This window comes from Heterodontus francisci, chromosome 3 (assembly GCF_036365525.1).
Source record: "Heterodontus francisci isolate sHetFra1 chromosome 3, sHetFra1.hap1, whole genome shotgun sequence".
In the NCBI taxonomy this organism is placed as follows: Eukaryota; Metazoa; Chordata; class Chondrichthyes; order Heterodontiformes; family Heterodontidae; genus Heterodontus; species Heterodontus francisci.
Genome location: NC_090373.1, coordinates 195,515,437 through 195,540,716, shown reverse-complemented (window position 1 = coordinate 195,540,716; position 25,280 = coordinate 195,515,437). Strand labels below are relative to the sequence as shown.

The 25,280-nt window shown below is 49.5% G+C and overlaps 1 protein-coding gene across 14 annotated transcripts in view; it reads right to left on the bottom strand.

The window, feature by feature from the left end:
• LOC137365608 (toll-like receptor 5) overlaps positions 1-25,280 on the bottom strand; it is an 82,556-nt gene that overhangs the window by 49,730 nt on the left and 7,546 nt on the right. For 3 of the 14 annotated variants that reach the window (XM_068028009.1, XM_068028010.1, XM_068028013.1), the window contains exons 2-3: positions 17,405-17,647; positions 15,640-15,797 (exon numbers count right to left, since the gene is read on the bottom strand). The exons of 2 other annotated variants lie outside the window; for them this stretch is intronic. Coding sequence is in view for 3 of the 12 variants with exons in the window: in XM_068027987.1 (XP_067884088.1) it covers positions 9,172-9,259; positions 17,696-17,817 (210 nt within the window). In the remaining 9 variants the exon portion in view is untranslated. Of the gene's footprint in view, positions 1-9,171; positions 9,260-9,477; positions 9,501-15,639; positions 15,798-17,404; positions 17,648-17,695; positions 17,849-25,280 lie in introns of those variants that run through there. 9 more of the 14 variants (XM_068027987.1, XM_068027994.1, XM_068028024.1 and 6 more) reach the window with 7 other exon arrangements.

Sequence of the window (25,280 nt, the reverse complement as noted above, 5' to 3'; positions counted from 1 at the left end):
AAGGGGGAGTGTGATATCAGTGAGAATCCCAGTGTAACGGAGAGAGTGATATCAGTGAGAATCCCAGTGTAAGGGGGAGTGTGATATCAGTGAGAGTCCCAGTGTAAGGGGGAGTCTGATATCAGTGAGAATCCCAGTGTAAGGGGGAGTGTGATATCAGTGAGAATCCCAGTGTAAGGAGAGTGTGATATCAGTGAGAATCCCAGTGTAAGGGGGAGTGTGATATCAGTGAGAGTCCCAGTGTAAGGGGGAGTGTGATATCAGGGAGAATCCCAGATGTGAGGGGGAGTGTGAGCTCTGTGAGAATCCCAGTGTAAGGGGGGTGTGATATCAGTGAGAATCACATTGTAAGGGGCAGTGTGATATCAGTGTGAATCCCAGTGTAAGGGGCAGTGTGATATCAGTGAGAGTCCCAGTGTAAGGGGGAGTGTGATATCAGTGAGAATCCCAGTGTAAGGGGGAGTGTGATATCAGTGAGAATCCCAGTGTAAGGGGGAGTGTGATATCAGTGAGAATCCCAGTGTAAGGGGGAGTGTGATATCAGTGAGAATCCCAGTGTAAGGGGGAGTGTGATATCAGTGAGAGTCCCAGTGTAAGGGGGAGTGTGATATCAGTCAGAATCCCAGTGTAAGGGGGAGTGTGATATCAGTGAGAATCACATTGTAAGGGGCAGTGTGATATCAGTGTGAATCCCAGTCTAAGGGTGAGTGTGATATCAGTGAGAATCCCAGATGTAAGGGGGAGTGTGAGATCAGTGAGAATCCCAGTGTAACGGAGAGAGTGATATCAGTGAGAATCCCAGTGTAAGGGGGAGTGTGATATCAGTGAGAGTCCCAGTGTAAGGGGGAGTGTGATATCAGTGAGAATCCCAGTGTAAGGGGGAGTGTGATATCAGTGAGAATCCCAGATGTAAGGGGGAGTGTGAGATCAGTGAGAATCCCAGTGTAAGGGGCAGTGTGATATCATTGAGAATCACATTGTAAGGGGAGTGTGATATCAGTGAGAATCCCAGTGTAAGGGGCAGTGTGATATCAGTGTGAATCCCAGTGTAAGGGGGAGTGTGATATCAGTGGGAATCCCAGTGTAAGGGGGAGTGTGATATCAGTGAGAATCCCAGATGTAAGGGGCAGTGTAAGGGGGAGTGCGATATCAGTGAGAATCACAGTGTAAGGGGCAGTGTGATATCAGTGTGAATCCCAGTCTAAGGGGGAGTGTGATATCAGTGAGAATCCCAGTGTAAGGGGCAGTGTGATATCAGTGAGAATCACATTGTAAGGGGCAGTGTGATATCAGTGTGAATCCCAGTGTAAGGGGGAGTGTGATATCAGTGACAGTCCCAGTGTAAGGGGGAGTGTGATATCAGTGAGAATCCCAGTGGAAGGGGGAGTGTGATATCAGTGAGAATCCCAGTGTAACGGAGAGAGTGATATCAGTGAGAATCCCAGTGTAAGGGGGAGTGTGATATCAGTGAGAGTCCCAGTGTAAGGGGGAGTCTGATATCAGTGAGAATCCCAGTGTAAGGGGGAGTGTGATATCAGTGAGAATCCCAGTGTAAGGAGAGTGTGATATCAGTGCGAATCCCAGTGTAAGGAGAGTGTGATATCAGTGAGAATCCCAGTGTAAGGGGGAGTGTGATATCAGTGAGAGTCCCAGTGTAAGGGGGAGTGTGATATCAGTGAGAATCCCAGTGTAAGGGGGAGTGTGATATCAGTGAGAATCCCAGATGTAAGGGGGAGTGTGAGCTCTGTGAGAATCCCAGTGTAAGGGGGAGTGTGATATCAGTGAGAGTCCCAGTGTAAGGGGGAGTCTGATATCAGTGAGAATCCCAGTGTCAGGGGGAGTGTGATATCAGTGAGAATCCCAGTGTAAGGAGAGTGTGATATCAGTGAGAATCCCAGTGTAAGGGGGAGTGTGATATCAGTGAGAGTCCCAGTGTAAGGGGGAGTGTGATATCAGTGAGAATCCCAGTGTAAGGGGGAGTGTGATATCAGGGAGAATCCCAGATGTAAGGGGGAGTGTGAGCTCTGTGAGAATCCCAGTGTAAGGGGGAGTGTGATATCAGTGAGAATCACAGTGTAAGGGGCAGTGTGATATCAGTGAGAGTCCCAGTGTAAGGGGGAGTGTGATATCAGTGAGAATCCCAGCGTAAGGGGGAGTGTGATATCAGTGAGAATCCCAGTGTAAGGGGCAATGTGATATCAGTGAGAATCACATTGGAAGGGGCAATGTGATATCAGTGAGAATCACATTGTAAGGGGAGTGTGATATCAGTGAGAATCCCAGTGTAAGGGGCAGTGTGATATCAGTGTGAATCCCAGTGTAAGGGGGAGTGTGATATCAGTGGGAATCCCAGTGTAAGGGGGAGTGTGATATCAGTGAGAATCCCAGATGTAAGGGGGAGTGTAAGGGGGAGTGCGATATCAGTGAGAATCACAGTGTAAGGGGCAGTGTGATATCAGTGTGAATCCCAGTCTAAGGGGGAGTGTGATATCAGTGAGAATCCCAGTGTAAGGGGCAGTGTGATATCAGTGAGAATCACATTGTAAGGGGCAGTGTGATATCAGTGTGAATCCCAGTGTAAGGGGGAGTGTGATATCAGTGACAGTCCCAGTGTAAGGGGGAGTGTGATATCAGTGAGAATCCCAGTGGAAGGGGGAGTGTGATATCAGTGAGAATCCCAGATGTAAGGGGGAGTGTAAGGGGGAGTGCGATATCAGTGAGAATCACAGTGTAAGGGGCAGTGTGATATCAGTGTGAATCCCAGTCTAAGGGGGAGTGTGATATCAGTGAGAATCCCAGTGTAAGGGGGAGTGTGATATCAGTGAGAATCCCAGTGTAAGGGGGAGTGTGATATCAGTGAGAATCCCAGTGTAAGGGGGAGTGTGATATCAGTGAGAATCCCAGTGTAAGGGGGAGTGTGATATCAGTCAGAATCCCAGTGTAAGGGGGAGTGTGATATCAGTGAGAATCACATTGTAAGGGGCAGTGTGATATCAGTGTGAATCCCAGTCTAAGGGTGAGTGTGATATCAGTGAGAATCCCAGTGTAACGGAGAGAGTGATATCAGTGAGAATCCCAGTGTAAGGGGGAGTGTGATATCAGTGAGAGTCCCAGTGTAAGGGGGAGTGTGATATCAGTGAGAATCCCAGTGTAAGGGGGAGTGTGATATCAGTGAGAATCCCAGATGTAAGGGGGAGTGTGAGCTCTGTGAGAATCCCAGTGTAAGGGGGAGTGTGATATCATTGAGAATCACAGTGTAAGGGGGAGTGTGATATCAGTGAGAGTCCCAGTGTAAGGGGGAGTGTGATATCAGTGAGAATCCCAGATGTAAGGGGGAGTGTGATATCAGTGAGAATCCCATTGTAAGGGGCAGTGTGATATCAGTGAGAATCCCAGTGTAAGGGGGAATGTGATATCAGTGTGAATCCCAGTGTAAGGGGGAGTGTGATATCAGTGAGAATCCCAGTGTAAGGGGGAGTGTGATATCAGTGAGAATCCCAGATGTAAGGGGGAGTGTAAGGGGGAGTGCGATATCAGTGAGAATCACAGTGTAAGGGGCAGTGTGATATCAGTGTGAATCCCAGTCTAAGGGGGAGTGTGATATCAGTGAGAATCCCAGTGTAAGGGGCAGTGTGATATCAGTGAGAATCACATTGTAAGGGGCAGTGTGATATCAGTGTGAATCCCAGTGTAAGGGGGAGTGTGATATCAGTGACAGTCCCAGTGTAAGGGGGAGTGTGATATCAGTGAGAATCCTAGATGTAAGGGGGAGTGTAAGGGGGAGTGCGATATCAGTGAGAATCACAGTGTAAGGGGCAGTGTGATATCAGTGTGAATCCCAGTCTAAGGGGGAGTGTGATATCAGTGAGAATCCCAGTGTAAGGGGCAGTGTGATATCAGTGAGAATCACATTGTAAGGGGCAGTGTGATATCAGTGTGAATCACATTGTAAGGGGCAGTGTGATATCAGTGTGAATCCCAGTGTAAGGGGGAGTGTGATATCAGTGAGAGTCCCAGTGTAAGGGGGAGTCTGATATCAGTGAGAATCCCAGTGTAAGGGGGAGTCTGATATCAGTGAGAATCCCAGTGTAAGGGGGAGTGTGATATCAGTGAGAATCCCAGTGTAAGGAGAGTGTGATATCAGTGCGAATCCCAGTGTAAGGAGAGTGTGATATCAGTGAGAATCCCAGTGTAAGGGGGAGTGTGATATCAGTGAGAGTCCCAGTGTAAGGGGGAGTGTGATATCAGTGAGAATCCCAGTGTAAGGGGGAGTGTGATATCAGTGAGAATCCCAGATGTAAGGGGGAGTGTGAGCTCTGTGAGAATCCCAGTGTAAGGGGGAGTGTGATATCAGTGAGAGTCCCAGTGTAAGGGGGAGTCTGATATCAGTGAGAATCCCAGTGTAAGTGGGAGTGTGATATCAGTGAGAATCCCAGTGTAAGGAGAGTGTGATATCAGTGAGAATCCCAGTGTAAGGGGGAGTGTGATATCAGTGAGAGTCCCAGTGTAAGGGGGAGTGTGATATCAGTGAGAATCCCAGTGTAAGGGGGAGTGTGATATCAGTGAGAATCCCAGTGTAAGGGGGAGTGTGATATCAGGGAGAATCCCAGATGTAAGGGGGAGTGTGAGCTCTGTGAGAATCCCAGTGTAAGGGGGAGTGTGATATCAGTGAGAATCACAGTGTAAGGGGCAGTGTGTTATCAGTGAGAGTCCCAGTGTAAGGGGGAGTGTGATATCAGTGAGAATCCCAGCGTAAGGGGGAGTGTGATATCAGTGAGAATCCCAGTGTAAGGGGCAATGTGATATCAGTGAGAATCACATTGGAAGGGGCAGTGTGATATCAGTGAGAATCACATTGTAAGGGGCAGTGTGATATCAGTGTGAATCCCAGTGTAAGGGGCAGTGTGATATCAGTGAGAGTCCCAGTGTAAGGGGGAGTGTGATATCAGTGAGAATCCCAGTGTAAGGGGGAGTGTGATATCAGTGAGAATCCCAGTGTAAGGGGGAGTGTGATATCAGTGAGAATCCCAGTGTAAGGGGGAGTGTGATATCAGTGAGAATCCCAGTATAAGGGGGAGTGTGATATCAGTCAGAATCCCAGTGTAAGGGGGAGTGTGATATCAGTGAGAATCACATTGTAAGGGGCAGTGTGATATCAGTGTGTATCCCAGTCTAAGGGTGAGTGTGATATCAGTGAGAATCCCAGTGTAACGGAGAGAGTGATATCAGTGAGAATCCCAGTGTAAGGGGGAGTGTGATATCAGTGAGAGTCCCAGTGTAAGGGGGAGTGTGATATCAGTGAGAATCCCAGTGTAAGGGGGAGTGTGATATCAGTGAGAATCCCAGATGTAAGGGGGAGTGTGAGCTCTGTGAGAATCCCAGTGTAAGGGGGAGTGTGATATCAGTGAGAATCACAGTGTAAGGGGGAGTGTGATATCAGTGAGAGTCCCAGTGTAAGGGGGAGTGTGATATCAGTGAGAATCCCAGTGTAAGGGGGAGTGTGATATCAGTGAGAATCCCATTGTAAGGGGCAGTGTGATATCAGTGAGAATCACATTGTGAGGGGTGTGTGATATCAGTGAGAATCCCAGTGTAAGGGGCAGTGTGATATCAGTGTGAATCCCAGTGTAAGGGGGAGTGTGATATCAGTGAGAATCCCAGTGTAAGGGGGAGTGTGATATCAGTGAGAATCCCAGATGTAAGGGGGAGTGTAAGGGGGAGTGCGATATCAGTGAGAATCACAGTGTAAGGGGGAGTGTGATATCAGTGAGAATCCCAGTGTAAGGGGGAGTGTGATATCAGTGAGAATCCCAGTGTAAGGGGGAGTGTGAAAGCAGTGAGAATCCCAGTGTAAGGGGGAGTGTGATATCAGTGAGAGTCCCAGTGTAAGGGGCAATGTGATATCAGTGAGAATCGCAGTGTAAGGGGGAGTGTGATATCAGTGAGAATCCCAGTGTAAGGGGAGTGTGATATCAGTGAGAATCCCAGTGTAAGGGGGAGTGTGATATCAGTGAGAATCCCAGTGTAGCGGGGAGAGTGATATCAGTGAGAATCCCAGTGTAAGGGGGAGTGTGATATCAGTGAGAATCCCAGTGTAACGGGGAGAGTGATATCAGTGAGAATCCCAGTGTCAGGGGAGTGTGATATCAGTGAGAGTCCCAGTGTCAGGGGGAGTGTGATATCAGTGAGAATCCCAGTGTAAGGGGGAGTGTGATATCAGTGAGAATCCCAGTGTAAGGGGGAGTGTGATATCAGTGAGAATCCCAGTGTAGCGGGGAGAGTGATATCAGTGAGAATCCCAGTGTAAGGGGGAGTGTGATATCAGTGAGAATCCCAGTGTAACGGGGAGAGTGATATCAGTGAGAATCCCAGTGTCAGGGGGAGTGTGATATCAGTGAGAGTCCCAGTGTCAGGGGGAGTGTGATATCAGTGAGAATCCCAGTGTAAGGGGGAGTGTGATATCATTGAGAATCCCAGTGTAAGGGGGAGTGTGATATCATTGAGAATCCCAGTGTAAGGTGGGGGGGTGGGGGTGTTGTGATACTGGCGTACAGGATACAAAGGCGTACAAAGCGGCAAAAGCAAGTGGTAGGCCAGAGGATTGGGTATTTTTTTTTAAAACCAGCAGCAGATGACACAAAAAACTAATAGAAAGAGGGAGAAAATTGATTATGAGAATAAATTGGCAAGAAATATAAAAACAACCAGTAAGAGCTTCGGCACTATAAAAAAGAAGAGAGTAGCTAAAGTAAGTGTGGGACCCTTACAGGATGAGACTGGGGAATTAATAACAGGGAACAGGGAAATGGCAGATAATTTAAACCAATATTTTGCATCAGTCTCCAAGGTGGAGGACACTTTCAACATCCCAACAATAATAGATGAACAAGGTGAAAACGGGAGGGAGGAACTTGTAACAATCTCAATCACGAGGGAAAAGGTGCTGGACAAACTGATGGGACTAAAGGCAGACAAGTCACCAGGACCTGATGGCCTGCATCCAAGGGTTTTAAAAGTGGCTGCAGAAATAGTAGAGGCATTGGTCATAATACACCAAAACTCACTGGGTACCAGCGGATTGGAAAACCGCTAATGTGACAGCCCTATTCAAGAAAGGAGGGAGACAGAAAGCAGGAAACTATAGAGCAGTTAGCTTAACATCAGTCATTGGGAAAATGCTAGAGTCCATTATTAAGGAAGAAATAGCAGGACATTTAGAAAAACATAATGCAATCAAACAGAGTCAACATGGTTTTATGAAAGGGAAATCATGTTTGACAAATTTGTTAGAGTTCTTTGAGGATATAACAAGCAGCATGGATAAAGGGGAACCGGTAGATGTGTATTTGGATTTTCAGAAGGCGTTCGATAAGGTGTCACATAAAAGGGTATTACATAAAATAAGAGCTCAGGGTATTGGGGGTAATGTGTTGGCATGGATTGAGGATTGGCTAACACACAGAAGGGAGAGAGTCGGGATCAATGGGTCTTTTTCAGGTTGGAAAGCTGTAACTAGTGGAGTGCCACAAGGATCGGTCCTAGGGCTTCAACTATTTACTATCTATATTAATGACTTGGAGGAAGGGACGAGTGTAGTGTATCCAAATTTGCTGATGATACAAAAATAGGTGGGAAGTTATGCTGTGATGAGGACACAAAGAATCTGCAAAGGGATATAGATAGGTTAAGTGAGTGGGAAAAACTTAGCAGATGGTGTTCAATGTGGGAAAGTGTGAGGTCATCCACTTTGGGAGGAAGAATAAAAAGGCAGATTATTATTTAGATGGTGAAAGACTACAAAATACTGCAGCACAGAGGGATCTGGGTGTTCTTGTACAGGAAATACAAAAGGTTAGCATGCAGGTGCAACAATTAATTAGGAAGGCAAATGGAATTTTGGCCATTATTGCTTTGGGGTTAGAGTTTAAAAATAGGGAAGTCTTGTTACAACTGTACAGGGTGTTGGTGAGGCCACACCTGGAGTACTACGTACAGTTTTGCTCCCCGTATTTAAGGAAGGATATACTGGCATTGGAGACAGTTCAGAAAAGGTTCACTCGGCTGATTCCCGGGATGAAGGGGTTGTCCTATCAAGAATGGCTGAATCGGTTAAGCCTTTATTCATTGGAGTTTAGAAGAATGAGAGGTGATCTTATAGAAACATATAAGATTCTAAGGGGGCTTGACAGGGTAGATGTTGAGAATATGTTTCCACTGGTGGGGGAATCTCAAACTAGGGGACATGGTTACAGAATCAGGGTTCACACATTTAAAACTGAGATGCGAAGGAATTTCTTCTCTCTCTGGGTAGTGAATGTCTGGAATTCTCTACCTCAGAGAGTTGTGGAGGCTAGGTCACTAAATGTATTTAAGAAGGAGGTAGATAGATTTTTGAAATCTTGGGGAGTCGAGGGTTATGCCGAGCAGACCCGAAAGAGAAGTTGAGGCCTGGGACAGATCAGTCATGATCTTATTGAATGGCGGGGCAGATTTGAGGGGCTGAATGGCCTACTCCTGCGCCTATTTCTTATGTTCTTACGTAAGGGGGGTTTGATATCAGTGAGAATCCCTGTGCAAGGGGAGTGTGATATTGATGTGAATCCTAGTGTAAGGGAGTGTGATATCAATGAGAATCCCAGAGTAAGGGTGAGCAAGATAGTGATTTAAAGATTCAGAATGAAACAATAGAGAAATAGGGTATATTAGTCAAATCAGGTACTGAAAGAGATTAAAAAAAAGGTTGAAGATTTCCTTAAGACTGAAAGAAAAAGGAGAGCATTGAAATATAAGCAATTTTTAAATTTTTTAAAATTTTAACATTGTTTAAATCTCTAAGTTGAACATGTTATCTGCAGGTATGGGATTGAACAGTTTGAACTGTCCCTTTTCTGAAGGGATTCAGTGGCATTGCATTAACAATTATCACATTGTTTTTGGGTCCTTTTGCTGTTAAATTCCAGCCCTAACCTTTTGCTTTCTGAGATTAATTGGCAATGAATGCATAAACGAGTGATAGCTGCCATTTTTGTAGGTTCATCGTGGAAAGGTGCAGATTGTCCAGTAACTTATGGTGATTCACAACTGACAAATGACACAAAAAAAATCAAGATCCTGGATTCACAAGTTGTTAGAAAATTTACATCCTGATATCAACATGGGAAATCAACTCACTGTTGCTCTGACAGCAAATACTGGGTCATTATCCTGGTTTGTAGTTACCCCCAGCAGTATTTGTGAATAATGTCCCTGTGCAGAACCCCTGTAAACAGATACACCTGTTTCACTACCGCTGTATATAAATCAAACCTCCTGCTCAGGAACAACCCGCCAGGTATGTTAGTTTAGAGAACTCTGCAGTATTAAGATTGGTGGTGCTTTATGGGAGAGGAAGATTTGATCCGAATTTGAGGTTTAAGATAAAGCCATTTCCCACCCATAACACACTCCCTGACTGAGTACATACTCGCCACCTTATACCTGAAAATTGTAATTGGCTCTGCTGTTTCAAAGGGGCCTTCTGACCATGCTGCTTTTTTTTAAGGACGTGAGTGACCTGTTTCCTGTGTTCTCGCTGTTTCTTCCACATTTCCGATGATAACACCATTAAACTGACATGATCCGCTTGCCAATCCCACTTGATTGCGACATGACCCTTCCTTAGCATCAGCAGTGCACTCTCAGCTGAACAGCCTTTCTTGTCTCCTGACAGCTGTGTTACAGCAATCGCTCTTGTGTAAGGGAGAGTGTGGCATCAGTCAGAACACAGTGTAAGGGGAGTGTGATATCAGTGAGAATCCCAGTGTAAGGGGGAGTGTGATATCAGTGAGAATCCCAGTGTAAGGGGGAGTGTGTTATCAGTGAGAATCCCAATGTAAGGGAGAGTGTGATATCAGTGAGAATCCCAGTGTAAGGGGGAGTGTGAGCTCTGTGAGAATCCCAGTGTAAGGGGGAGTGTGATATCAGTGAGAATCACAGTGTAAGGGGCAGCGTGATATCAGTGTGAATTCCAGTCTAAGGGGCAGTGTGATATCAGTGAGAATCCCAGTCTAAGGGGGAGTGTGAGATCAGTGAGAATCCCAGTCCAAGGGGCAGTGTGATATCAGTGAGAATCCCAGTCTAAGGGGCAGTGTGATATCAGTGAGAATGCCAGTGTAATGGGGAGTGTGATATCAGTGAGAATCCCAGTGTAAGGGGGAGTGTGATATCAGTGAGAATCACAGTGTAAAGGAGAGTGTGATATCAGTGAGAATCCCAATGTAAGGGAGAGTGTGATATCAGTGAGAATCACAGTGTAAGGGGCAGTGTGATATCAGTGTGAATCCCAGTCTAAGGGGGAGTGTGAGATCAGTGAGAATCCCTGTCCAAGGGGCAGTGTGATATCAGTGAGAATCCCAGTCTATGAGGCAGTGTGATATAAGTGAGAATCCCACATGAAAGAAAAGTGTTATTAGTGAGAATCCCAGTATTCGACCAGTGTGATATCAGTCAGAAATCCAGTGTAAAGGGAAGCTAATTTCAATGTGAATCCCAGTGCAAAGGAGACTGTGAAATCGGGGAGAATCCCAGTGTAAAGGAGACTATGATATCAGTGAGAATCCCAGTGTAAGGGGGAGTGTGATATCAGTGAGAATCCTAGTGTAAGGGGGAGTGTGATATCAGTGAGAATCCCAGTGTAAAGGAGACTGTGATATCAGTGAGAATCCCAGTGTAAGGGGGAGTGTGATATCAGTGAGAATCCCAGTGTAAGGGGGAGTATGATATCAGTGAGAATCCCAGTGTAAGGGGGAGTGTGATATCAGTGAGAATCCTAGTGTAAGGGGGCGTGTGATATCAGTGAGAATCCCAGTGTAGAGGAGAGTGTGATATCAGTGAGAATCCCAGTGTGGAGGAGAGTGTGATATCAGTGAGAATCCCAATGAAAGGGGAATGTGTTAGTGATTTAAAGATTGACAGAAAGAAACAACGGAAAAGTAGGATGAGTTGGATTCAAATAAGGTAGACATTGGGAAAGCATTAACAGGATTGGACAATGTCAACATTGGTTTACGAAAGGAAAATCAAGCTCAACAAATCTACTGGAGTTTTTTGAGCATGTAACTAGTAGAATAGATAAGGGAAAAGTAGTGGATGTGGTGCATTTTGATTTTCTGGGTGCTTTTGATAAGGTCCCACATAACAGCTTAATGTGCAAAATTAAAGCACATGGGATTGGGGTAATATACTGACATGGATTGAAAACTGGTTGGCAGACAGGAAACAGAGAGTAGGGAAAAAACGGGTCTTTTTCCGGGTGGCAGGCAAATGTGGGGTACCGCAAGGATCAGTGCTTGGGCCTCTGCTATTAACAATATAGATTACTGACTTGGGTGAGGTAACTAAATGTAACATTTCCAAGTTTGCAGACGACACAAAGCTGGGGGATGAGATGTGAGGAGGATGCAAAGAGGCGCCAATGTGATTTGGACAAGTTGGGTGAGTGGGCAAATGCATGGCAGATGCAGTATAATGTGGATAAATAAAACAGAAAGGCAGATTATCTGAATGGTGATAGATTGGGAAAGGGGGAGGTGCAACAAGACCTGGGTGTCCTTGTACACCAGTTGCTGAAAGCAAGCATTCAGGTGCAGCCAGCAGTTAGGAAGGCGAATGGTATGTTGGCTTTCATTGCAAGAGGATTTGAGTACAGGAGCAAGGATGTCTTACTGCAGTTATACAGGGCCTCGGTGAGACCACATATGGAGTATTGTGTGCAGTTTTGGTCTCCTTATCTGATGAAGGATGTTCTTGCTATGGAGGGAGTGCAAAGAGGATTAACTAGGCTGATTCCTGGGATGGCAGGATTGACATATGAGGAGAGATTTTTAAATTTTTTTTTTATTCATTCATGGGATGTGGGTGTCACTGGCTATGCCAGCATTTATTGCCCATCCCTAATTGCCCTTGAGAAGGTGGTGGTGAGCTGCCTTCTTGAACTGCTGCAGTCCATGTGGTGTAGGTACACCCACAGTGCTGTTAGGAAGGGAGTTCCAGGATTTTGACCCAGCGACAGTGAAGGAACGGTGATATAGTTCCAAGTCAGGATGGTGTGTGACTTGGACGGGAACTTGCAGGTGGTGATGTTCCTATGCATTTGCTGCTCTTGTCTTTCGAGGTAGTAGAGATCACAGGTTTGGAAAGTGCTGTCTAAGGAGCCTTGCTGCATTGCTACAGTGCATCATGTAGATGGTACACACTGCTGCCACTGTGCATCGGTGGTGGAGGGAGTGAATGTTTGTAGATGGGGTGCCAATCAAGCAGGTTGCTTTGCTCGATATGACGTTGAGCTTCTTGAGTGATGTTGGAGCTGCACCCATCCAGGCAAGTGGAGAGTATTCCATCACACTCCTGACTTGTGCCTTGATGATGGTGGACAGGCTTTGGGGAGTCAGTAGGTGAGTTACTCACCACAGGAATCCTAGCCTCTGACCTGCTCTTGTAGCCACGGTATTTATATGGCTACTCCAGTTCAGTTTCTGGTCAATGGTAGCCCCTAGGATGTTGATAGTGGGTGATTCAGCGATGGTAATGCCATTGAATGTCATGGGGAGATGGTTAGATCTCTCTTGTTGGCGATGGTCATTGCCTGGCACTTGCGTGGTGCAAATATTACTTGCCATTTATCAGACCAAGCCTGGATATTGTCCAGGTCTTGCTGCATTTCTACAGGGACTGCTTCAGTATCTGAGGAGTTGCGAATGGTGCTGAACATTGTGCAATCATCAGCGAACATCCCCACTTTTGACCTTATGATTGAAGGAAGGTCATTGATGACGCAGCTGAAGATGGTTGGGCCCAGGACACTACCCTGAGGAACTCCTGCAGTGATGTCCTGGAGCTCAGATGATTGACCTCCAACAACTACAACCATCTTCCTTTGCGCTAGGTATGACTCCAACCAGCAGAGAGTTTTCCCCTTGATTCCCATTGACTCCAGTTTTGCTAGGGCTCCTTGATGCCATACTCGATCAAATGCTGCCTTGATATCAATGGCAGTCACTCTCACCTCACCGCTTGAGTTCAGCTCTTTTGTCCATGTTTGAACCAAGGCTGGAATGAGGTCAGGAGCTGAGTGGCCCTGGCGGAACACAAACTGAGCATCACTGAGCAGGTTATTGCTAAGCAAGTGCTGCTTGATGGCACTGTTGATGACACCTTCCATCACTTACTGATGATTGAGAGTAGGCTGATGGGGCGGTAATTGACCGGGTTGGACTTGTCCTGCTTTTTATGTACAGGACATACCTGGGCAATTTTCCACATTGCCGGGAAGATGCCAGTGTTGTAGCTGTATTGGAACAGCTTGGCTAGGGGTGCGGCAGGTTTTGGAGCACAGGTCTTCAGTACTATTGCCGGAATGTTGTCAGGGCCCATCGCCTTTGCAGTATCTAGTGCCTTCAGTCGTTTCTTGATATCACACGGAGTGAATCGAATTGGCTGAAATCTGGCATCTGTGATGCTGGGGACTTCAGGAGGAGGCCGAGATGGATCATCAAATCAGCACTTCTGGCTGAAGATTGTTGCAAATGCTTCAGCCTTATCTTTCGCACTGATGTGCTGGGCTCCCCCATCATTGCGGATGGGGATATTTGTGGAGCCACCTCCTCCAGTTAGTTGTTTAATTGTCCACCACCATTCACGGCTGGATGTGGCAGGACTGCAGAGCTTAGATCTGATCCGTTGGTTATGGGATCGCTTAGCTCTGTCTATCGCATGCTGCTTACGCAGTTTGGCATGCAAGTAGTCCTGGGTTGTAGCTTCACCAGGTTGACACCTCATTTTGAGGTATGCCTGGTGCTGCTCCTGGCTTGCCCTCCTGCACTCTTCATTGAACCAGGGTTGGTCTCCTGGCTTGATGGTAATGGTAGAGTGGGGGATATGCCGGGCCATGAGGTTACAGTTTGTGGTTGAGTACAATTCTGCTGCTGCTGATGTCCCGCAGTGCCTCATGGATGCCCAGTTTTGCATTGCTAGATCTGTTAGAAATCTATCCCATTTAGCACGGTGACAGTGCCACACAACACGATGGAGGGTATCTTCAATGTGAAGGCGGGACTTCGACTCCACAAGGACTGTGCGGTGGTCACTCCTACCAATACAGTCATGGACGGAAGCATCTGCGGCAGGCAGATTTGTGAGGACGAGGTCAAGTATGTTTTTCCCTCGTGTTGGTTCCCCCACCACCTGCCGCAGACCCAGTCTGGCAGCTATGTCCTTTGGTACTCGGCCAGCTCGGTCAGTAGTGGTGCTACCGAGCCACTGTTGGTGATGGACATTGAAATCCCCCACCCAGAGTACATTTCGTGCCCTTGCCACCCTCAGTGCTTCCTCCAAGTAGTGTTCAACATGGAGGGGTACTGACTCATCAGCTGAGGGAGGGCGGTAGGTGGTAATCAGTAGGAGGTTACCTTGCCCATGTTTGACCTGATGCCGTGAGACTTCATGGGGTCCGGAGTCGATGTTGAGGACTCCCAGGGCAACTCCCTCCTTACTGTAGCCAACTGTCCCGCCCCCTCTGCTGGGTCTGTCCTGCCGGTGGGACAGGACATACCCAGGGATAGTGATTGCAGTGTCTGGGACATTGTCTGTAAAGTATGATTCCGTGAGTATGACTATGTCAGGCTGTTGCTTGACTGGTCTGTGGGACAGCTCTCCCAACTTTGGCACAAGCCCCCAGATGTTAGTAAGGAGGACTGTGCAGGGTCGACAGGGCTGGGTTTGCCGTTGTTGTTTCCGGTGCCTAGATCAATGCCGGATGATCCGTCCGGTTTCATTCCTTTTTATTGACTAGGCCTATGGAGCTTAGATGAATGAGAGGGGATCTTATAAAAAGCTATAAAATTCCAACAGGACTGGTCAGGGAGGATGTTCCCGATGGCTGGGGTGTCCAGAACCAGGGGTCACAGTCTCAGGATGCGGGTAAGCCATTTAGAACCGTGATGAGGAGAAATTTCTTCACTCAGAGGGTGGTGAACCTGTGGAATTCTCTACTGAAGAAGGCAGTGGAGGCCAAGTCATTAAATATATTCAAGAAAGACTTAGATATATTTCTTAATGCCAAAGGGATCAAGGGATATGGGGAGAAGGTGGGAACAGGGTACTGAATTAGACAATCAGCCATGATCCATGTTCTTTTTTGAATGGCAGAGCAGGCCCGAAGGGCCGAATGGTCCACTCCTGCTCCTATTTTCTATGTTTCTAGATGGAGAAATAAAGGGAAAAAATATTTGCTTAAGAAAGAGAGAAAAAAGAGAGAGCACTGAAATGCAAGAATTTTTTTTTAACAAATTGAATATTGTTTAAATCTCAAGTCATATTTACTATCTGCAGGTATGAGATTGTACTGTTTGAACTATCCCTTTTCTGGGCTGAAGGGTTTGAGTGGCATTGCATTCACAATTATCACATTGTTATAAGGATGTTTTCGCTGTTAAGTACCAGCCCTAACTTATTGCTTTCTGAGTTTAACTGACAATGAATGCGCTAATGAATGCAAGCTGTCATTTCCGTGAGGTTAATAGTGCAACAGCACAAATTGTTCACTAACTGGGGACCAGTGGGAAGGTTAACAGAGCGGCAGCAGAGAGAGAGAGAGAGAGCGACCTGTGAGGAGTTGAACAGAGCGGCGGCAGAGAGAGAGAGAGCAGGGAGCTTTAAGGAGTGGTCCGGTCCAGCGTATCCGGTCAAGTTCAATCCGGTCCGGTCCAGTCCAGTAAAGTCCGGTCTGGTCTGTGGCTCCAGAGCAGACTGGATGTGACACCCTGTGAAAGAAAAATCAAAGCGTGACATCACAGGAAAACAGCTAGTTGATAGTAAAGTTTACTAATAGCAGTAAAGATTAATAGACTGGCTTGTGAGTATTTCCTCTTATTACTATTACTATTGGTAAGGTGTATTACTGTTGGTGAGGTTTACCTACTATTGGCAATGTTTTAGTATTAGGGTGTATTAATAGTGGTCAGGTGGATTAGTATTGGTAAAGTTTATTATTAGGAGTAGTAAGGTTACTATTAATGTTGGTAAAGTTATTATTACTACTGGTAAGGTTTATTACTATTGGTAAGGTTTATTACTATTAGTAGTAGCAGCGTTTATTAGTAGCAGTAGTACCAATGATTAGGGTAGATAAGTCACCTGGCCCGGATGCTGTGCATCCCAGGTTGCGAAAGGAAGTGGGGATGGAAATAGCAGAAGGGTTTGCCATAATCTTCCCTGGATACGGGGAAGGTGCCAGAGGATTGGAGAATGGCAAATGTGACACCCTTATTCAAGAAAAGCTGTAAGGACAGTCCGAGCAACTACAGGCCAGTTAGTTTAACATCAGTGATGGATACGTTTTGAAACAATAATCAGGGAAAATATCAACAGACATTTAGAGAGGTTTAAGTTAATTAAGGATAGCGAGCATGGATTTGTAAAAGGCAGAACATGCTTGACTAATCTAATTGAATTGTTTGATGAAGTAACAGAGAAGGTTGATGAAGGGAATGAGGTGGATGTTGTTTATATGGATTTTAAGAAAGTATTTGATAAGGTACCACATAAAAGGCTGGTTAACAAAATTGAAACTCATGGAATAGGAGTTATCCAGTTGGATAAAAAATTGGCTTAAGGACAGAAAACAGCAGGTTATAGTAAATGGCTGTTTTTCAGACTGGAGGATGATAGACAGTGATGTCCCCCAAGGATCAGTGCTGGGACCACTGCTTTTTTGCTATATATAAATGACTTGGATCTTGGAATACAAAGTAGAATCTCAAAATTTGCTGACGAGACCAAACTTGGAGGTGCGGCAAACAGTGAGGATGATATGAAACAGGACATTGATAGGCTAGCAGAATGGGTAGAGAGGTGGCAGATGGGATTTAATACTGACAAATGTGAGATGATGCATTTTGGCAGAAGGAATAGGGAGAGGCAATATATCTAAATGGCACAGCTATAAAGAGTGTGCAGGTACAGAGGGACCTGGGAGTGCATGTGCATCAATATTTGAAGGTGGCAGGACATATTGAGAGAGTGGTTAGGAAAGCATATTGGATCTTGGACTTCATAAATAGAGGCATTGAGTACAGAAGCAGGGAAGTTATGCTGAACCTTTATAAAGCTCTGGTTAGGCCCCAACTGGAGTATTGTGTCCAGTTCTGGTCAGGAAGGATGCAGAGGAGATTTACCAGAATGGTTCCAATATTGACATACCCATTGTAGTTTCTTGGACTGTTTATTGCCCTCACCTATACTGTGTGGTGCACATTGCTTGTCTAAAGATTTCCTGAAGTACAACAATTCTGTGAATCTCTGCTGCTTACTTCCCATGTCTGAGGATTTTTACTCACAGCTATCAAAGTCTCACTGATCCTTGACTTACATATTTGGTTTCTGTGACGTATTTCCCTTAGACTGTGCTCCTCTGGCTCCTGGAGTTGCGTCTGTATTTTGGGATATTCTCACAGGTTCTGTGGCCTGAATGCACTGCTCCCATTGTACTTGGAAAACACACCCTCATCAGCTGACGCTCTATACCCTGAGGTGTGTAGCACATAGTCAGAATGCTGCATGGCTGCTGAATGAATCACTGATTCATGGCAGTGTAGGAGGAGAAAAGGATCCGCTGAGGGGGACAGGAAAGACTCCTAGGTTAAAAATTTCAGTCATTCACCTTCTGTAACATGATGGCTCAGTGTTTGGTTCTCTCTCAGCACTGTGGTGCAGAGTGCATGTTCCACAAATCAGCCAATCGGTCTGTTTATCAAGGAGATGTGGGCGGAGAGACCTCACCATATCAAATAACACAGTTGAGATAATCACAAGGCTTTTAGAAAAAAAAAAGAGATTTCAACAAATGAAATATACTTTTAAAAGGAAGAAATTTTGCTCATAATCCTGCCAGTTAGGAACAGGTGAGGCACAATCATGGAGGACAGTTGGGATATTAGAGAGACCACTGTCGATGGGTTAAACAGATATTTCTTGTGCGCCAACTGTTCCTAAATTCTCAGTATCAGTTTCTGCATCTAAATACACAGCATCTCCCTCACTCCCTCTCTCTATGACTGCAGCGGTTCAAAAAGGCGGCTCACCATCACCTTCTCCAGGGTAATTAGAGATGGGCAAATCTGGCCTTGCCAGTGATGCTCACATCTCGAGAATTAATATAACTGCCACAAGAGTGCTGCTGTATCCTCACTACAGTGAAGGCAAACTCTTGACAGTTTGAGTTGGTGAAAAAGCAACAGCATAATATTGTAAGTTCCACAGGAGAAAGATTGCTTACTGTCATGCAGGCCCCCACCTGCCAAGAATGAGGCATATTAATTTTGTCATATGAACAATGATTTTAAACTGTTGCTGGAGTGAAGAATTTGACTTGTTTGAAGATCACCAGACACTGGGCTGGAAGGACATTTGCATACTAAGAGACGCTGCTTGTGGAGACAAAGGGCTACTCCCTGCTCCAATTAACCCAAATGAATTTTGATCAGCAGACATTGAAGGTGTAAGGAAGCGCATTCCAGGCCCTGCTAAAATGATACAATCCACAGAGCCAGGACTGGTTAAACCAGCTGGTCACATGACTAACTGGCTGAACTAGCCACAGGACAGTTTGAATTCAGAAGGCCGTGTTCAACTGAGGCTGGAACAAGGAAGCCTCTCTCTCTCTTGCTTTCTCCCAAGCCACCATACCCACAGAAGACACGGAAACCTCAAGAAAGAAATTGCTCCGACATTGGAAAAAGTTCAAGCATGAACTGGGTCCCAATGAACAGCAAGACATACCAGCAACCAACAACTCCACATTGAACTTAAAGGACTGTAGCTACCAGATATTGCCTCAAACCTTTCCCCTTTATTCCTTCTACTTTTTCTGTCTCTATCTGCCTGTGTGTTTATTGGGCCGAGGGTAACAGAGAGCGGGCGGGGCGCAACGGAGAGCAACAAAATCCGGGGATTGACAGGAACAGAGTCCGGGGATTGACAGGAACAGAGTCCGGAGATTGACAGGAACAGAGTCCGGAGATTGACAGGAACAGAGTCCGGGGCTGAGAGTGACAGAGTCCGGGGCTGAGAGTGACAGAGTCCGGGGCTGAGAGTGACAGAGTCCGGGCTGAGAGTGACAGAGTCCGGGGCTGAGAGTGACAGAGTCCGGGCTGAGAGTGACAGAGTCCGGGCTGAGAGTTACAGAGTCTGAGCTGACAGTGACAGAGTCTGGGGCTGAGAGCGACAGAGTCCGGGCTGAGAGTTACAGAGGCTGAGCTGACAGTAACAGAGTCTGGGGCTGAGAGCGACAGAGAGCGGGCTGAGAGTTACAGAGAGCGGGCTGAGAGTTACAGAGTCCGGGCTGAGAGCGACAGAGTCCGGGGCTGAGAGCGAGAGAGCAGGCTGAGAGTTACAGAGTCTGAGCTGACAGTAACAGAGTCTGGGACTGAGAGTGACAGAGAACGGGCTGAGAGTTACAGAGAGCGGGCTGAGAGTTACAGAGTCTGGGCTGAGAGTTACAGAGTCTGGGCTGAGAGTTACAGAGTCTGGGCTGAGAGTTACAGAGAGCGGGCTGAGAGTTACAGAGAGCGGGCTGAGAGTTACAGAGAGCGGGCTGAGAGTTACAGAGAGCGGGCTGAGAGTTACAGAGAGCGGGCTGAGAGTTACAGAGAGCGGGCTGAGAGTTACAGAGAGCGGGCTGAGAGTTACAGAGAGCGGGCTGAGAGTTACAGAGAGCGGGCTGAGAGTTACAGAGAGCGGGCTGAGAGCTACAGAGAGTGGGCTGAGAGTTACAGAGAGCGGGCTGAGAGTGACAGAGTCCGGGCTGAGAGCGACAGAGAGCGGGCTGAAAGTTACAGAATCCGGGCTGAGAGTGACAGAGTCCGAGAGCGACAGAGTCCGAGAGCGACAGAGTCCGGGCAGACAGTAACAGAGTCCGGGGCTGAGAGTGACAGAGTCCGGGGCTGAGAGTGACAGAGTCCGGGGCTGAGAGTGACACAGTCCGGGACTGACAGTGACAGAGTCCGGGACTGAGAGTAACAGAGTCCGGACTGAGTGTAACAGAGTCCGGACTGAGAGTAACAGAGTCCGGGGCTGAGAGTAACAGAGTCCGGACTGAGAGTAACAGAGTCCGGGCAGATGGTAACAGAGTCCGGGGCTGAGAGTAACAGAGACCGGACTGAGAGTAACAGAGTCCAGGGCTGAGAGTAACAGAGTCCGGACTGACAGTGACAGAGTCCAGACTGAGAGTAACAGAGTCCAGGACTGAGAGTAACAGAGTCCGGGACTGAGAGTAACAGAGTCCGGACTGAGAGTAACAAAGTCCGGGGCTGAGAGTAACAGAGTCCGGACTGAGAGTAACAGAGTCCGGACTGAGAGTAACAGAGTCCGGGGCTGAGAGTAACAGAGACCGGACTGAGAGTAACAGAGTCCGGACTGAGAGTAACAGAGTCCGGACTGAGAGTAACAAAGTCCGGGGCTGAGAGTAACAGAGTCCGGGGCTGAGAGTAACAGAGTCCGGGCAGACGGCAACAGAGTCCGGGGCTGAGAGTAACAGAGTCCGGGCTGAGAGTAACAGAGTCCAGGGCTGAGAGTAACAGAGTCCGGACTGACAGTGACAGAGTCCGGACTGAGTGTAACAGAGTCCGGACTGAGTGTAACAGAGTCCGGACTGAGTGTATCAGAGTCCGGACTGAGTGTATCAGAGTCCGGACTGAGAGTGACAGAGTCCGGGGCTGAGAGTGACAGAGTCCGGACTGAGAGTGACAGAGTCCGGACTGAGAGTGACAGAGTCCGGGGCTGAGAGTGACAGAGTCCGGGGCTGAGAGTGACAGAGTCCGGGGCTGAGAGTGACAGAGTCCGGGGCTGAGAGTGACAGAGTCCGGGGCTGAGAGTGACAGAGTCCGGGGCTGAGAGTGACAGAGTCCGGACTGAGAGTGACAGAGTCCGGGGCTGACAGTGACACAGTCCGGGACTGAGAGGGACAGAGTCCAGGGCTGACAGTAACACAGTCCGGGGCTGAGAGTGACAGAGACCGGGCTGAGATTGACAGAGTCCGGGGCTGACAGTGACACAGTCCGGGGCTGAGAGTGACAGAGTCCGGGCTGAGAGTGACACAGTCCGGGGCTGAGAGTGACACAGTCCGGGGCTGAGAGTGACACAGTCCGGGCTGAGAGTATCACAGTCCGGGGCTGAGAGTATCACAGTCCGGGGCTGAGAGTATCACAGTCCGGGGCTGAGAGTGACACAGTCCGGGGCTGAGAGTGACACAGTCCGGGGCTGAGAGTGACACAGTCCGGGGCTGAGAATATCACAGACCGGGGCTGAGAATATCACAGTCCGGGGCTGAGAGTGACACAGTCCGGGGCTGAGAGTGACACAGTCCGGGGCTGAGAGTGACACAGTCCGGGGCTGAGAGTGACACAGTCCGGGGCTGAGAGTATCACAGTCCGGGGCTGAGAGTGACAACAGTCCGGGGCTGAGAGTATCACAGCCCGGGGCTGAGAGTGACACAATCCGGGGCTGAGAGTGACACAGTCCGGGGCTGAGAGTGACACAGTCCGGGGCTGAGAGTGACACAGTCCGGGGCTGAGAGTGACACAGTCCGGGGCTGAGAGTGACACAGTCCGGGGCTGAGAGTGACACAGTCCGGGGCTGAGAGTGACACAGTCCGGGGCTGAGAGTATCACAGTCCGGGGCTGAGAGTGACAACAGTCCGGGGCTGAGAGTATCACAGCCCGGGGCTGAGAGTGACACAGTCCGGGGCTGAGAGTGACACAGTCCGGGGCTGAGAGTAACAGAGTCCGGGGCTGAGAGTATCACAGCCCGGGGCTGAGAGTGACACAGCCCGGGGCTGAGAGTGACACAGCCCGGGGCTGAGAGTGACACAGCCCGGGGCTGAGAGTGACACAGCCCGGGGCTGAGAGTGACACAGTCCGGGGCTGAGAGTGACACAGTCCGGGGCTGAGAGTGACACAGTCCGGGGCTGAGAGTGACACAGTCCGGGGCTGAGAGTGACACAGTCCGGGGCTGAGAGTGACACAGTCCGGGGCTGAGAGTATCACAGTCCGGGGCTGAGAGTGACACAGTCCGGGGCTGAGAGTGACACAGTCCGGGGCTGAGAGTGACACAGTCCGGGGCTGAGAGGGACAGAGTCCGGGGCTGAGAGGGACAGAGTCCGGGGCTGAGAGGGACAGAGTCCGGGGCTGAGAGGGACAGAGTCCGGGGCTGAGAGGGACAGAGTCCGGGGCTGACAGTGACACAGTCCGGGGCTGACAGTGACACAGTCCGGGGCTGACAGTGACACAGTCCGGGGCTGACAGTGACACAGTCCGGGGCTGACAGTGACACAGTCCGGGGCTGAGAGTGACACAGTCCGGGGCTGAGAGTGACACAGTCCGGGGCTGAGACTGACACAGTCCGGGGCTGAGACTGACACAGTCCGGGGCTGAGAGTGACACAGTCCGGGGCTGAGAGTGACACAGTCCGGGGCTGAGAGTGACACAGTCCGGGGCTGAGAGTATCACAGTCCGGGGCTGAGAGTGACACAGTCCGGGGCTGAGAGTGACACAGTCCGGGGCTGAGAGTGACACAGTCCGGGGCTGAGAGTGACAGAGTCCGGGGCTGAGAGTGACAGAGTCCGGGGCTGAGAGTGACAGAGTCCGGGGCTGAGAGTAACACAGTCCGGGGCTGAGAGTAACACAGTCCGGGGCTGAGAGTAACACAGTCCGGGGCTGAGAGTAACACAGTCCGGGGCTGAGAGTAACACAGTCAGGGGCTGAGAGTAACACAGTCAGGGGCTGAGAGTAACACAGTCCGGGGCTGAGAGTAACACAGTCCGGGGCTGAGAGTAACACAGTCCGGGGCTGAGAGTATCACAGTCCGGGGCTGAGAGTGACAGAGTCCGGGGCTGAGAGTAACACAGTCCGGGGCTGAGAGTATCACAGTCCGGGGCTGAGAGTATCACAGTCCGGGGCTGAGAGTATCACAGTCCGGGGCTGAGAGTGACACAGTCCGGGGCTGAGAGTGACACAGTCCGGGGCTGAGAGTGACACAGTCCGGGGCTGAGAGTGACACAGTCCGGGGCTGAGAGTGACACAGTCCGGGGCTGAGAGCGACACAGTCCGGGGCTGAGAGCGACACAGTCCGGGGCTGAGAGCGACACAGTCCGGGGCTGAGAGCGACACAGTCCGGGGCTGAGAGCGACACAGTCCGGGGCTGAGAGCGACACAGTCCGGGGCTGAGAGCGACACAGTCCGGGGCTGAGAGCGACACAGTCCGGGGCTGAGAGCGACACAGTCCGGGGCTGAGAGCGACACAGTCCGGGGCTGAGAGCGACACAGTCCGGGGCTGAGAGCGACACAGTCCGGGGCTGAGAGCGACACAGTCCGGGGCTGAGAGCGACACAGTCCGGGGCTGAGAGCGACACAGTCCGGGGCTGAGAGCGACACAGTCCGGGGCTGAGAGCGACACAGTCCGGGGCTGAGAGCGACACAGTCCGGGGCTGAGAGCGACACAGTCCGGGGCTGAGAGCGACACAGTCCGGGGCTGAGAGCGACACAGTCCGGGGCTGAGAGCGACACAGTCCGGGGCTGAGAGCGACACAGTCCGGGGCTGAGAGCGACACAGTCCGGGGCTGAGAGCGACACAGTCCGGGGCTGAGAGCGACACAGTCCGGGGCTGAGAGCGACACAGTACGGGGCTGAGAGCGACACAGTCCGGGGCTGAGAGCGACACAGTCCGGGGCTGAGAGCGACACAGTCCGGGGCTGAGAGCGACAGAGTCCGGGGCTGAGAGCGACAGAGTCCGGGGCTGAGAGCGACACAGTCCGGGGCTGAGAGCGACACAGTCCGGGGCTGAGAGTATCACAGTCCGGGGCTGAGAGTGACACAGTCCGGGGCTGAGAGTGACACAGTCCGGGGCTGAGAGTGACACAGTCCGGGGCTGAGAGTAACAGAGTCCGGGGCTGAGAGTAACAGAGTCCGGGGCTGAGAGTGACACAGTCCGGGGCTGAGAGTGACACAGTCCGGGGCTGAGAGTGACACAGTCCGGGGCTGAGAGTAACAGAGTCCGGACTGAGTGTAACAGAGTCCGGACTGAGTGTAACAGAGTCCGGACTGAGAGTAACAGAGTCCGGGGCTGAGAGTAACAGAGTCCGGACTGAGAGTAACAGAGTCCGGGCAGACGGTAACAGAGTCCGGGGCTGAGAGTAACAGAGACCGGACTGAGAGTAACAGAGACCGGACTGAGAGTAAGAGAGTCCAGGGCTGAGAGTAACAGAGTCCGGACTGACAGTGACAGAGTCCAGACTGAGAATAACAGAGTCCGGGACTGAGAGTAACAGAGTCCGGGACTGAGAGTAACAGAGTCCGGACTGAGAGTAACAAAGTCCGGGGCTGAGAGTAACAGAGTCCGGACTGAGAGTAACAGAGTCCGGACTGAGAGTAACAGAGTCCGGGGCTGAGAGTAACAGAGACCGGACTGAGAGTAACAGAGTCCGGACTGAGAGTAACAGAGTCCGGACTGAGAGTAACAAAGTCCGGGGCTGAGAGTAACAGAGTCCGGGCAGACGGCAACAGAGTCCGGGGCTGAGAGTAACAGAGTCCGGACTGAGAGTAACAGAGTCCAGGGCTGAGAGTAACAGAGTCCAGGGCTGAGAGTAACAGAGTCCGGACTGACAGTGACAGAGTCCGGACTGACAGTGACAGAGTCCGGACTGAGTGTAACAGAGTCCGGACTGAGTGTAACAGAGTCCGGACTGAGTGTATCAGAGTCCGGACTGAGTGTATCAGAGTCCGGACTGAGTGTATCAGAGTCCGGACTGAGAGTGACAGAGTCCGGGGCTGAGAGTGACAGAGTCCGGACTGAGAGTGACAGAGTCCGGACTGAGAGTGACAGAGTCCGGGGCTGACAGTGACACAGTCCGGGACTGAGAGGGACAGAGTCCAGGGCTGACAGTGACACAGTCCGGGGCTGAGAGTGACAGAGTCCGGGGCTGAGAGTGACAGAGTCCAGGGCTGACAGTGACACAGTCCGGGGCTGAGAGTGACAGAGTCCGGGGCTGAGAGTGACACAGTCCGGGGCTGAGAGTGACACAGTCCGGGGCTGAGAGTGACACAGTCCGGGGCAGAGAGTGACACAGTCCGGGGCTGAGAGTGACACAGTCCGGGCTGAGAGTATCACAGTCCGGGGCTGAGAGTATCACAGTCCGGGGCTGAGAGTATCACAGTCCGGGGCTGAGAGTGACACAGTCCGGGGCTGAGAGTGAC